We start from the raw sequence: 14,841 nt of genomic DNA, 5'->3' as shown, positions 1-14,841 counted from the left end.
CAAGTGCCAAGCAGTGCCCATCTCCAACAAGAGGGAATCCAACTATCTCCACTTGACATTCAATGGCATTACCATTACTGAATCTCCCACTATCAGCATCCTGGGGTTTCCATTGACCAGAATATGAACTAGACCAGCCATATAAGTACTATGACTACAAGTCCAGGTCAGAGGTTCGGAATTCTGTATCGAGTAATTCACCTCTTGACTCATCAAAGTGGGGCCACCATCAGAGGTCCGGAATTCTGTATCGAGTAATTCATCTCTTGACTCATCAAAGAGGTTCCATCATCTACAATGCACAAGTCAGGAGTGTGATGGAATACTCTCCACTTGCCTGGATGAGTGCAACTCCAACAACACTCAAGAAGCTCGACACCAGCCAGGACAAAGAAGCTTGCTTGATTGGTACAGCAGCCACCACCTTGAATGTTCACTCCTCCACTTCCTACGCATACTAGCAGCAGTATATACTATCTACAAGATGAGGCAACTCACTAAGGCTCCTTCAAAAGCACCCTCTAAGCCCATAACCTCTACCACGAAGAAGGACAACGCTGCAGGTGCATGGGAACACTACCACCACCTGCAAGTTCCCCTTTGAGCCACACAATATCCTGAGTTGGAATTATATTGCCCTTCCTTCACTGTGGTTGGGTCAAAATACTGGAACTCCCTTCCTAATAGCAGTGTGGGTGTACCTGCACCACATGGACTACAGCTGCTTAAGAAGATGGTTCAACACCATCTTCTTCATTTAGGTATGAGCAATAAATGCTGGTCAAGCCAGCAACACCTATATCCTGTGAAATAATTTTAAAATGCTGACCTACTCGGTGACTCTTACATCCCGTGAAAAAAAGAAAAAAATAGTGACCAGAATTCTCTAGCCGTTCACTGGTGGCGGGATTCTCTGACGCTGCTGGCATTGCACCCCCGCCCATGGGTTACCCGGCGCAGTGGCTTCAATGGGAACTCCGATTGACAAGCAGCGGGAGTAAAGAATCCCGCCGCCAGTGAGTGGCGTGCCAAATTCGCAACGGAGAATCCAACCCAATGTTAACTCAAAAGAGCTGATTATGACGATCATTATCAATCTGCCCTGTTTATATTTTTACACAAAGTGATGAAACCTTGGAAATGAACATTTTATAATTAACATACATTCATATATCTATATCTAAGAGGAAACATTATATTTTGAAAGTCATAATACTTAAACATATTAGTAAAGATATGATTCAGCACCTGTTTGAAAGTTTCTAGTGTATTAATGTGCTGATTTGGGGTATAGTCATCTAGTGGTTATGTTATTAATTTGTATACCCATGGTGTGGAATAATAATGAATATTTCAAATCCCACCATGGTAATTTTGAATTCAGTTTAAACATTGAATTCTTAAGGGTTAATTAGATTACGTGGAAACATTTACTCTTCAATTTAAACCCTTTTAATTCTAGCAGGCAGATCCTTAATTCACTGCCTCTTTGCCAAGATTAAAACTTTCATGCCATTTGGATATCTAGAAGTAGAGTTTTATGTGTGTGCAAATCTCTACTTTCGCTGATACAGTTTGTGGAGCTGGTGACATAATTCGGGTCACTGACCTGTTGCATAGCTTTAAGCTCAAACCAATCACAAACCAGCTCCACTATAAAATCCAACTTGATTAAAATGCACACCAATAAACACTGTGCAGTGAATAATTATTTCATATAAAATATACATTCAAGCATGTGGTTGCACTTCCATAATCGCAAAGTGCAGCATTAATTGTGATATTAGAAAATTCGCTTAAAAATATTTTAAGCCCTACCTGCCAAATCAAGGAACTAAGCCAACATACTTTGACATTAAATTTTTTAACTACAGAATGACGCAATGGAGAGAGAATTGATTAACTTTATTCTGCATAAAATAATTATTTTGAAATGGGTTATTAGTTTTCTACTGCCACAGAAATGTTTTGTAAGATATATTGTTTCCATTCATTACTTGAATAAGAGAAACACAAAAGAAACTGAAATGTAGACGTTGGCAAAGTTTCCATGTGATCTTTGTAGAGAGAACCGGTGTTGTTCCTCAGTGGTCTTTTCCGATTCAGTTTCATTGAAGTTTGCCTAATTGCCTTTGCCATTCATAAAGCAAAGCCCTGCAGTGTTTGCATCATCTGTGAATCATCAGTTCTTAATAATTTACTGCCTGCGCAAGGTTATTGAAATTCACAGCAATAACATAATAACTTTAATTTTCTCTGCCTTTTTATTTATTTATTATTTTTCCACAGCGCACACTTTGTGTCAAGGCGTTAGACATTCTTTGAAATAGCCTCTGAAAATACTTGTGCAAATTTGCATAAATCAAGTTAGCCGAGCTGTAACAAAGTACAGCAAGGGTATAGCCGATATTAGAGGATTGGTTGATGATTAGATTTCTGGACTCATAGCTTTTTTACACTGACCCCTGACCAATAGCTGCCTCTCTTTCCAATAATCACTGACTGAATCCTTTAGCTAACCCTAAACTCAACCCTGAACTCAATGCTTCACCCTTTCATGAACTTTTCCACTTACTGACTGGAATTAATTATAATGATCCAATTATACACTGTTTAGAACCCCCCAAAAAATGAGGCTGCGAGGATGCATCGGTGCAGAGTCGATGGGCCGAAGGGCCTCTTCTGCACTGTATTATTCTGTGATTCTGAAGGAGATTGGGCAGAGTAGGGGGTGGTTCTTTTCAAATTTCAATTTTGAAGATTACTTTACTTGTAAAGAATGCAATATTGAAAATTTAAAGATTCCCGAACAATCATTTGACCTGATTGGCCTGCAATAACTCACCAAGGTTCCTTTGAACATAGAACATAGAACTGTACAGCACAGTACAGGCCCTTCGGCCCACGATGTTGTGCCGAACTAGTCTGAAACTAAGATCAAATCAACCTGCTCCCACTCATTCTACCTATCCAATAACCGCTTGAAAGTTCCTAAAGTGTCTGACTCCACGACCATAGCTGGGAGTGCGTTCCACGCCCCAACCACTTTCTGAGTAAAGAACCTGCCTCTGACATCCCTCCTATATTTTCCACCATGAACCTTATAGTTATAGTTATGCAGCTGGGGGCTGCCATTTGGATCCTTCCAAACCCACGACCACAACCATTTAGAAGGACAAGAGCAGCAGATACCTGGGAACCCCACCATCCCTCCAAGTCACTCACCGCCCTGACTTGGAAATATATCGCCGTTCCTTCACTTTCAGTGGGTCAAAATCCTGGAACTCCCTTCCTAACAGCACTGTGGGTATACCTACACCTCAAGGGTGGCAGCGGTTCAGAAAGCAGCTCACCACCACCTTCTGAAGGGCAACTAGTGATGGGAAATAAATCCTGGCCTTGCCAGCAAAGCCCACATCCCGTAAATGAATTTTTAAAGAAGCTCAAAAAATATTTGATGAGGTTTTGAGAAAGTTTCTGCGCTGTTCAGTTCATTACTTCTCTACTGTTCTTCTGTATATAAGTAGGCAAGTATGCTTGCTTATGCTAATTGAAGTGGGCACGAAAAGGTATGTGAGCGTTGTCTGAGGTGTCTTGTCCTCCAATGCCATTGTGGGGAGGACCTGGTCGACACTTGACATATATGTTATGGTAAGCCTAAGAGTGAAAGATGTGGGGTGAACCAGTGTTTGAATACTACATCATACATTGCATTGGTATACCGGTACATCGTGTTCTTAGTTACTTATTTTCCTCTGAAACTTTATGAGTCAGTATCGGACACATTTAATTGAAGAAACAAAATGAAACTCAAGTCATTTTAAACCAACTTTGTGTTAGGCAATTCAAATCAATGTATATAAGCACCAGTCATGTTTCTGTACATGGTTTTTGAATTCCTGGATGCAGAGTTGGGGTTTGGTTCCTCAGTTGCACAATCAATTTTGTCATACAGCTGCTAATATTATTTTTTTTAAATGATCTTCTATCTTCCCTCTGTCCCATCCCTTTGTTTATCTGTACGCTTTTACAGTTCTTGCAAAGCCTGCACCTGAAATTTTAACTGGTCTGTTCTGCCCTTAAATGTTGACTGTCCTTCACCATATTCCCATACCCTTTATTTATTGTATATTTTAAATTCACCCACTTCCCTTTTTAAAATGCTGAATTCTGATTCCGCAGTTCTTTCTGACATGTTCCACCATGAACTTACCTTAACAAAAGAAAAAGAGCAGTGGTAGATTCTATGGCCCCTCAAGTTGTTGTTTCGTGTACTCAATACACAAATCAAGTATCGTGACAATATTGATTCCCCAGCAGTCTGCCAGACTTCCCTTCTGGTACATGTTTTCTGACCTTTAATTTTATTTTTGTGGTACTGGAATACTGAATTGTCCAGAGATAATAATGTGAACAATTGCTTTCAATAAAATATATTAATGATTTGAAACATAGCTGATTATTAAAAAACTTTAGACCAGTTTTAACATATCGTGAAAATTATGTGTGCATCTACATTTATGTTCCACACAATGAATATGTTATTTTGCAAACGCTGGTGGGACAGGCAAGGGGGAGGATCAATGAGACAGTATCTCTTTGTGCAAAATAGTGAAATGATCATTGTTGAATCACTTGGCAGTATCGATATAAATGTTCAAAGAGACAGAAAAATCTGGAGATGGATAAAGTGAGTCCAATAAGTGGAATTATGATGAGATAAAGTGGGAGAAACAGAAATAGAGAATGTATTGTTTTAGCTCTGGCCAACTTTGTTCTCTGTCTCTCAGATCTATGGATCTCCCTGTTTTGGTTGGAGACCTAAAACTGGTGATAAATGAGCCAAGTCGTCTGCCAATGCTTGATGCGATCCGACCACTTATCCCACTAAAACACCAAGTGGAATATGATAACCTGACACCAAAACGATCACGGTAAGGTGAAGATTGTAAGAAGGAAACCAAGGCAGCCTGAATTTTAAAAATAGTAATATAACTTTGAATGTGTTTCATGAATGTTTAAACATCCACTTTAAAGAAATCCCAATGGTTTTCATAATTAGGCAACAAGAAGTCCACCACACTTATTTTACTGTGCTAATACAACAGTACTGCTGGGCTAGTATCTTACTTTTATCTTTCCAAAGGACTTAACCGCAGGATCGGAGAATCCAGCCCTATGTCCAGAGCACGTGCCTAGCTTTATGATGAAAAAATCGGCGGCGCCCCTGCACCAATGTTCTGCCTGGTGGGAGGCTAGCAGCCGCGCTACGTACAAACCCCGGCGTTCCCGACAGAAATGGATGGAAAATGGGCATGTGCATGGTGGTGACCTGCAGCGGTCGCGCCATACAACATGGCACCGTCCGAGCACGGTCCCGGCCAGATAGTGTCCCCCTGTAACAATCCTCACCACCCCCGGACCACCGCCCCCCAGCCCCTGCCGATGCCCCCCCCCCCCCCCCCCCCCCCTCGGGGCCAACGGAACCGAATGTGGCGACTAGAGGAATTGCACAGTAACTTCATTGCAGTTTAATGTAAGCCTACTTGTGACAATAATAAAGATTATTATTATTAAAACTCATTTGGGCAATATACCTGGTGGCTCAGGCAGAGGAAGCAGCACCTATCAATTCCTGATTCCAGTCAGCTGGGTTTAAACTCCCTCAGATCTTGGATCTGCAAGTCATTCATTCATTTCTCTTTTGATACTGATTTTACTAGGCTGTGATTGACAACTTCAACACACACCCAGCTGTCTGTATTGTTCCATTCACTTCATGCTTGAGTGACTTTAAAGTGGTCAGCTGTGAAACTAACCAATGTTTATTCACATCAATCTTTGATTGACAGCTCTTGGACCACATCAAAGATGAGTTGTGTGCGTACTGTTAGTTTCACCATTAAGGAGTTACCCCCTTGGCCCAAAGCGAGGTCCATTGTGTCAGGTACACACTTGTCAGGCCCTGCACCAATTCTCTCCCGAACAACCAATTTGCATCCTCCTGCTGGTGCGGAGTGCGAACCTTGATCCTAATGCCAGCAAGGGGCCGGAGCATCGGAAACGGATGCTTTGTCTTAGCAGATATCTATCCCTTCGGCCAGCCTGGGTTCTTGAAGGCAATTGGCCTTTGTGTAGCTCCCTTTGAAATTGGGCTCGACAGTTCACAGGGGTCGTTAGTGTTTCCTCAGAGATAAAGAGGTGTGAGTTTTTCTAAAACTTCCAAGTAGCTTCTTTTCTTAATGGGTCACAGACAGACATGGGTTCCGCCATTTTACAGGTCTTTGTTCAATTTTAATTTATTTTTAAATAACGAGCATATCTAAATACGCTTTGTATGAATATACTGTGTGAGGTCTTAGTCCCTCACAGAGGTTATGAACTGCCTGCTCTGCATAGTGGCCTGCTCTGCAGACTGCCCTCTGAAATCATACTTCAGCATGAATTTGAACAGCAACAACGACTTATACAGCTCCTTTAATGCAATAAAACATACAGGTTAATAGTGGGAAAATGTTGGAAAATGAGAGAAAATAAGTAAATCAATACACACATTTTTTAGTAATATGCTAAGGGATGATTCCACGAATCAATACTCACTTGTGTGCATGTGGCACCCTCCTGTGAGCAGGAGATTGCAGAGTCTCCTTTACAGTAAACTACACTAATAAGTTAAAAAGTCAGACAGAACTCCTCGGTAAGCACATTAAGCCACTGACTCAAACAACTTTCTCTCACATACAAAAAGCAGGGCAGCTTTCTAATATTAAGTGAGTTCTTTTGAAATAGTTTGGAGATGGGGCGGCATGATGGCACAGTGGTTAGCACTGTTGCCTCACAGCTCCAGAGACACGAGTTCAATTTCTGCCTTGGTTGACTGTGTGGAGTTTGCACTGTCTCTCCGTATCTGCATGGGTTTCCTTTGAGTGCTCTGGTTTCCACCCACAATCTAAAGATGTGCAGGTTAGGTGGATTGGCTACGCTAAATTGCCCCTTGGTGTCCAAAAGGTTAGGTGAGGTTACTGGGTTACAGGGATAGGGTGGGGGCATGGGCTTAAGTAGGGTACTCTTTCTAAGGGCCGAATGGCTTCCTCCTGCACTGTAAATTCTATGATTCTAAGTGCTTTTGTACACACAATGCTTGCAATTGTTACCCATGCTTCATGCAGTAATGTGTTCACTTGGGATCATACGGTGGAACTCGCCACAATAAGAAGCTCTTTATGAAGGGAAACAATGTTGAATTGTTGACTAGTTAATTTCCTTGTTTCATGAGTTGCTTGAATGAGTACAGAACCACACCAGGAATTCTGAAACTTTTTAATTATATGATGGGAACTTGCTTGCCTCATGGTTTTCAAGCTTGAAAATAAAAATGGACCATCGGTGAAAGAAATTCATTAAAACAACATGTTGGTCAAATAAGTTATCTAGACAATAGATTTAACTCCTGCAATACTTAAGAGTTCCAGAGTCATAGAATCATACAGCACAGAAACAGGCCATTCGGCCCACCATGTCAATGCCAACCATCAAATACCAACCTATATTAACCACATTTACCAGCACTTGCTCCATAGCCTGTAATGCCTTGCTGATTTAAGTGCTCATCCAAATGCTTCTTAAATGTTGCGAGAGTACCTGCCTCCACCACCCTCTCAGGCAGCGTGTTCATATTTCCACCACCCTCTGGCTGAAAATATGTTTCCTCAGGTCTCCTCTGAACCACTTACTCCGCACCTTAAATCTATGCCCTCTGATCTCAGGCATCTCTCATGGGGAAAAGATTCTTACAATATACCCTAATGGTGCCTCTCATAATTCTGTGTACCTCTATCAGATCTCCAAAAGCACTCTCGTTTAGCCAAGCAGCACAAGTTTTTATGGACCCCAAAACAATGCTTTTGAAATTGGATGAAACCAGTTGTTCAGTTAACCAGCTTCAGCTGAGAGTGACTCAGCTGACTCCTGTATTAGAAATGCAACTAAACTACACCCTATCAAAAAGAGCCGCTTTTAATTACTAGAATAAAGATCTAATTTAGCCTGAAATTAGCCTCAAAATTAAGTTTAATTACTACTTACCCCTTACAACTTACCCCTTGTGGTAGTATGCATTAGGGGTCATGTGGGACTGTGAAGCCGTGATGTCATTGGCTGACAGATCCCGGGTCCTGGTTGGCTGTTGACCTCTAGCTCCGCCCTGAAGGCGGAGTATAAGAACCAGGAGTCCTCCCCCGCAGGCCAGTCTACTACTGAACTGCGGGGGAACAGTCACGCTTAATAAAGCCTCATCGACTTCACTCTATTCGTCTCTCGGAGTCTTTGTGCGCTACAATTTATTAAGCGTGCCTAAAGGACTATGGAGCTCAGGATCATCCCGGAATGCCTGAGGATCAGCCCCCACGCAGTGAACGCAGCAGCAGCTTTCAAGCACTGGCAGACTTGTTTCGAGGCCTACCTCAGAACGGCCCCCAGCCAGGTCACAGAAGACCAAAAACTACAGGTCCTGCACTCGAGGTTAAGCATGGAGATTTTCTCTCTCATCGAAGACGCAGAGTATTTCCAGCCGGCGTTCGCAGCACTAAAAAGTCTCTATGTTCGCCCAGTAAACCAGATCTACGCTCGCTATCAACTCGCAACGAGACGGCAAAGTCCCGGAGAATCGATAGATGAATTCTACGCTGCGCTACTAATTTTGGGACGGGCCTGCAGCTGCCAGCCGGTGAACGCAAATGAACACACGGACATGTTAATGCGCGATGCTTTTGTGGCAGGTATGAACTCCTCCCAAATCCGCCAAAGACTTTTAGAAAAAGAGTCGCTAGACTCTCAGAGGCACGGGCCCTAGCAGCCTCCCTGGACGTGGCCGCGCGAAACGCCCGCGCCTACGGTCCCAACCGCGCGGCAGCCCATTGGGCTCCGTACGCACCCGTCACGACAAACCCACCACCCCCCCCCCCCGGACGCCCCACAGGCGTGCGTGGTTCAAACGCCAAGTCGCACCGGGGGAGCCCGCTGCTATTTCAGCGGCCAGGCGAAACACCCCCGGCAGCGCTGCCTGGCCCGCGCAGCGATCTGTAAGAGCTGCGGGAAAAAGGGCCATTTCGCGGCTGTGTGCCGGTCCCGGGAGGTCGCCGCTGTCCCGGGAGAACAAGGAGCCCTGCACGCCTTTTATGCTCCCCAACCCCCCCCAGCGCCCCACGTACGACCCGCAGGCTTCTCCCCGGAGAAGAGGGAGTCCTGCGCGTCTCTAATGCTCCCCAACCCCCCCCCCCCCGTGCCCCATGTATGACCCGCCGGCGCAACCACTTTGGGTCCCGGCCACCGCTGTCCCCAGAGAAGAGGGAGTCCTGCGTGTTCCTAACGCTCCCCAACCCCCCCAGCGCCCCATGTGCGACCTGCAGGCGCCGCCATTTTGGGTCCCGGCCACCACGAGGGGAGGAGGGGCGCCGCCATCTTGGACCACCCCAGACCTGTGCGACGCATGGGGGCGGCCATTTTGTCCACCCCCGCCGCCATCTTGTGACCCCCCAGCCATGCCATGTGCGATGCATGGGGGCAGCCATCTTGTTCACCCCCGACGCCATCTTGGACGGCAACAACGGACCCCAGTGTCGACGGCTCCACGGGGTTCGAAGAAGACGCTCAACCATTACGATCACGTCTGGCTTCAATGACGCTGGACCAAGCTCGGCCCCGGATGCTCCAGACGACGACGACAACGGTGCTGATAAACGGGCACGAGACACCATGCCTGGACGACTCCGGGAGCACGGAGAGCTTTATCCACCCCGACACGGTAAGACGCTGTTCTTTGACCATCCGTCCCAGCGCACAAAAGATTTCCCGAGCTGCAGGATCCCACTCCGTACAGATCAAAGGCTTTTGCATAGTTACCCTAACGGTGCAAGGGAGGGAGTTCAAAAACTACAGGCTCTACGTCCTTCCCCAACTCTGCGCCCCCACATTACTGGGATTAGACTTCCAGTGCAATCTGCAGAGCCTAACCTTCAAATTCGGCGGCCCAATACCCCCACTCACTATCTGTGGCCTCGCAACCCTCAAGGTTCAACCCCCATCCTTGTTTGCAAACCTCACCCCGGATTGCAAACCCGTCGCCACTAGGAGCAGACGGTACAGCGCCCAGGACCGGACCTTCATTCGGTCCGAAGTCCAGCGGCTACCGAGGGAAGGCATAATCCAGGCCAGCAATAGTCCCTGGAGAGCACAGGTGGTAGTAGTAAAGACAGGGGAGAAGCAAAGGATGGTCATAGACTATAGCCAGACCATCAACAGGTACACACAACTGGACGCGTACCCTCTCCCCCGCATATCCGACATGGTCAATCGGATTGCCCAATATAAAGTCTTCTCCACCGTGGACCTCAAGTCCGCCTACCATCAGCTCCCCATCCGCCCAAGTGACCGCAAGTACACAGCATTCGAGGCAGACGGGCGATTATACCACTTCCTAAGGGTCCCATTTGGCGTCACAAACGATGTCTCGGTCTTCCAACGAGAGATGGACCGAATGGTTGATCAACACGGGTTGCGGGCCACGTTCCCGTATCTCGACAATGTAACCATCTGCGGCCACGATCAGCAGGACCACGACGCCAGCCTCCAAAAATTCCTCCAGACCGCTAAAGCCTTGAACCTCACGTACAACGAGGCCAAGTGCGTTTTTAGCACAAACCGGCTAGCCATCCTGGGCTACGTAGTGCGCAATGGGATAATAGGCCCCGACCCCGAACGTATGCGCCCCTCATGGAATTTCCCCTCCCGCACTGCTCAAAAGCCCTAAAAGGCTGCCTGGGGTTCTTTTCATACTACGCCCAGTGGGTCCCCCAGTATGCAGACAAGGCCCGCCCCCTAATTCAGACCACGACCTTCCCTCTGTCGACAGAGGCTTGCCAGGCCTTCAGCCGCTTCAAAGCGGATATCGCAAAGGCCACGATGCGCGCCATCGACGAGTCCCTCCCCTTCCAGGTCGAGAGCGACGCCTCCGACGTAGCTCTAGCGGCCACCCTTAACCAAGCGAGCAGACCCGTGGCCTTTTTCTCCCGAACCATCCACGCTTCAGAAATCCGCCACTCCTCAGTGGAAAAGGAAGCCCAAGCCATAGTGGAAGCGGTGCGACATTGGAGGCAATACCTGGCCGGCAGGAGATTCACTCTCCTCACGGACCAACGGTCGGTAGCCTTCATGTTCGATAATGCACAGCGGGGCAAAATTAAAAATGACAAGATTTTAAGGTGGAGGATCGAGCTCTCCACCTTCAACTACGAGATCTTGTATCGTCCCGGAAAGCTGAACGAGCCGTCCGATGCCCTATCCCGCGGCACATGTGCCAACGCACAAATTAACCGCCTCCAAACCCTCCACGAGGACCTCTGCCACCCGGGGGTCTCTCGGTTCTACCAATTCATTAAGTCCCGCAACCTCCCATACTCTTTGGAGAAGGTCCGTACAGTCACAAGGAACTGCCACATCTGCGCAGAGTGCAAACCGCATTTTTTCAGGCCGGATGGTGCGCACCTGATTAAGGCTTCCCGCCCCTTTGAACGCCTCAGTCTGGATTTCAAAGGGCCCCTCCCCTCCACCGACCGCAACACATACTTCCCTAATGTGGTGGACGAGTACTCCCGCTTCCCATTCACCATCCCCTGCCCTGACATGACCGCGGCCACAGTCATTAAAGCCCTGAACACCATATTCACACTATTCGGTTGCCCTGCATACGTCCACAGCGACAGGGGGTCCTCCTTCATGAGTGACGAGCTGCGCCAGTTCCTGCTCAGCAACGGTATAGCCTCGAGCAGGACGACCAGCTACAACCCCCGGGGGAACGGGCAAGTAGAGAGGGAGAACGGCACGGTCTGGAAGACCGTCCTACTGGCCCTACGGTCCAGGGACCTCCCAGTTTCACGGTGGCAGGAGGTCCTCCCGGACGCCCTCCACTCCATCCGGTCACTACTGTGTACTAGCACTAACCAAACGCCTCATGAGCGCCTCCTTGGCTTCCCCAGGAAGTCCTCCTCTGGAACGTCGCTACCGACCTGGCTGGCGGCCCCAGGACCCATCTTGCTCCGAAAACATGTGCGGGCGCACAAGTCGGACCCGTTGGTCGAAAGGGTTCACCTCCTTCACGCGAACCCGCAGTACGCTTACGTGGAGTACCCCGACGGCCGACAGGACACGGTCTCCCTGCGAGATCTGGCGCCCGCCGGCAACACACACACCCCCCCCCGACACCAATCACCCCCTCCCTGCCACCGGCGCACCCCGCGACCGCCACCTTCCCAGGAGGATCGGTCCTCCTCCCAGGCCCGACCAGGAGTGAAGCCCAAGCTGAAACTGTAAGGCTCCCGGAGACGACAACACCGGAACAAGCACCACCACCACCACCGGGGCCGAGGCGATCGACACGGGCGACCAGACCGCCCGACCGACTCGTGGCGTCGATCTAACACTACAATATGTGGACTTTTAACGAGAACATTTTGTCTTTTTCTCCTGACGATTACTGTAAATAGTTCGAAACAAAAACCTTGTACATACTGTAATAACAATCAAAAGTTTTCCTCCCAGGACCAGCCTTGTAAACCCTTACCACCATGCGAAGCATCACCCCGCCGGGTTCATTTTTAACAAGGGGTGAATGTGGTAGTATGCATTAGGGGTCATGTGGGACTGTGAAGCCGTGATGTCATTGGCTGACAGATCCCGGGTCCTGGTTGGCCGTTGACCTCTAGCTCCGCCCTGAAGGCGGAGTATAAGAACTAGGAGTCCTCCCCCGCAGGCCAGTCTACTACTGAACTGCGGGGGAACAGTCACGCTTAATAAAGCCTCATCGACTTCACTCTATTCGTCTCTCAGAGTCTTTGTGCGCTACACCCCTTGAACTCAACCTGCTCCTTGTTTTGTTGTGGGTCAGAAACAAGTGCAGCATTCAAGATGCCATCTGGCCATTGCTTTGAAATTCTGAAACAAATTGTTTGTCTGGTGGTCCCAGCACTGAAGTTATAAGGCAGCCTACTCAATTTCCCCCCACACCTCCACTCCCCCGCTGACATTTATTTCACCTTTCGGTTTCCAAAGTTCTTAAAGAGGACAAGGACAATGAAGAAGAGGAATAAGAGGAAGGGAGGAGGCAATCAACATAGTCACACCCCCAACATGGTCACACCCATGATCGACTCATGGGACCATGAAACAAGTAAACATGACCTCAATGCCCCTTTTACCACCAGTCCCGTCAGATACATTGCCTCTCTTACTAATCATTACAGTATCCACTTGGCTACAATACAAAATGAAACATTACAAACCAAAGTTAGACAACCAAGCCATTCCATATTGCATCCAAATATCAAGTAATCACCCTCCTACTTTCCATTATTCTTTAAGCATTGCCAGGCCTTGTACTCCTATGTAGTGCTGCCCTTGTGTGCAGTTTGGCTGGTGGAAGGCTGCTAACTGCAATTATCTCTTTACCTCAGAACACTCTTTACTGTTCCTTGAATTCATCTGAATACCTTGATCTCTGTTCACTTAACTCCAGAATACTTGGACTCATCTCTTCATTTCTCTAGTTTCCTAACTAGCTGCTCTTCAGATCTCTGCACTTATTTTCTTAACCATTACTCCGTGGTATAGTTTTTCTTCTAGCAAAGCTGAGAGAGATGTTCCCTCTCTAGTTTTCTCAACCAACTGTATTTAGCAGAGCTGTGAGAACTGCCTTCTCTTTCACTACCTATCTTCAACTACAATAAAATTAGCTAAACTAAAACTTAAAAGCTTCTCTACCTTACTACACCCCATTGCTAAGCAACACCCACATGCTCTGTCTTTTTATTTATTTATTTTTATTCGTTCATGGGATGTGGGCGCCGCTGGCTTGGCCAGCATTTATTGCCCATCCCCGAGGGCATTTAAGAGACAACCATATTACAGTGGGTCCGGAGTCACATGTAGGCCAGACCAGGTAAGAACAACAGATTTCCTTCCCTAAAGGACATTAGTGAACCAGGTGGATTTTTATGACAATCGACAATGGTTTCATGGTCATCTTTAGACTTTTAATTCCAAGTTTTTTTTTAATTGAATTCACATGTCACCATCTGCCATGGCAAGATTCAAACCTGGGTCCCCAGAGCATGGCTCTGGATCTCTGGATTACTTGTCCAGCGATAAGAATAATAATCGTTATTAGTGCCACAAGTAGGCTTACATTAACACTGCAATGAAGTTACCGTGAAAATCCCCTAGTCGCCACACTCTGGCGCCTGTTCGGGTACATTGAGGGAGAATTCAGAATGTCCAATTCACCTAACAAGAATGCCTTTCGGGACTTGTGGGAGGAAACCGGAGCACCCGGAGGAAACCCACGCAGACACGGAGAGAATGTGCAGACTCCACACAGACAGTGACCTAGCCAAGAATCGAACCTGGGTCCCTAGTGTTGTGAAGTAACAGCGCTAACCACTGTGCTACCATGCCGCCCTGAACATTTCGAATCACAGTCGCTGCGAGCAGGGTCGGAACCTGAGCGGGGAAACCCCATTATACTTAAAGTCCAACGCCTAAATCACTCCGCCATCGTAGCTAAATACCACTATGCCACTGCCTCTCTTTATTCTAAACGCTGTGGCCCTTTAAGCACAACAGGAATTTAACTCCTCACATACAAACACCTTTGTCCAGCATGAATCTGACTGTAGGATTTACCCTTCCAGGCACAGAAACATTAAATTAAGTCCACTTAAAACTTTTTCATCTCCATCTTTTCTTCTGCAATCACCAGCCATTGGGTTGATTTTTTAAGACATTAGCCGT

General features: G+C 47.1%; 1 protein-coding gene across 5 annotated transcripts in view; it reads left to right on the top strand.

The window, feature by feature from the left end:
- The window catches only part of ush1c (Usher syndrome 1C), a 420,683-nt gene that overhangs the window by 58,092 nt on the left and 347,750 nt on the right, over nucleotides 1-14,841 (top strand). For all 5 annotated transcript variants that reach the window (XM_072466296.1, XM_072466295.1, XM_072466293.1 and 2 more), the window contains exon 3: nucleotides 4,791-4,934. In XM_072466296.1, coding sequence (XP_072322397.1) covers nucleotides 4,791-4,934 — 144 coding nt within the window. The remainder of the gene's footprint in view (nucleotides 1-4,790; nucleotides 4,935-14,841) is intronic.

The sequence above is a fragment of the Scyliorhinus torazame genome, chromosome 10 (assembly GCF_047496885.1).
Source record: "Scyliorhinus torazame isolate Kashiwa2021f chromosome 10, sScyTor2.1, whole genome shotgun sequence".
Lineage (NCBI taxonomy): Eukaryota > Metazoa > Chordata > Chondrichthyes > Carcharhiniformes > Scyliorhinidae > Scyliorhinus > Scyliorhinus torazame.
Note: the sequence above shows the minus strand (reverse complement) of the source record. Positions and strands in the feature narration are given on the sequence as shown.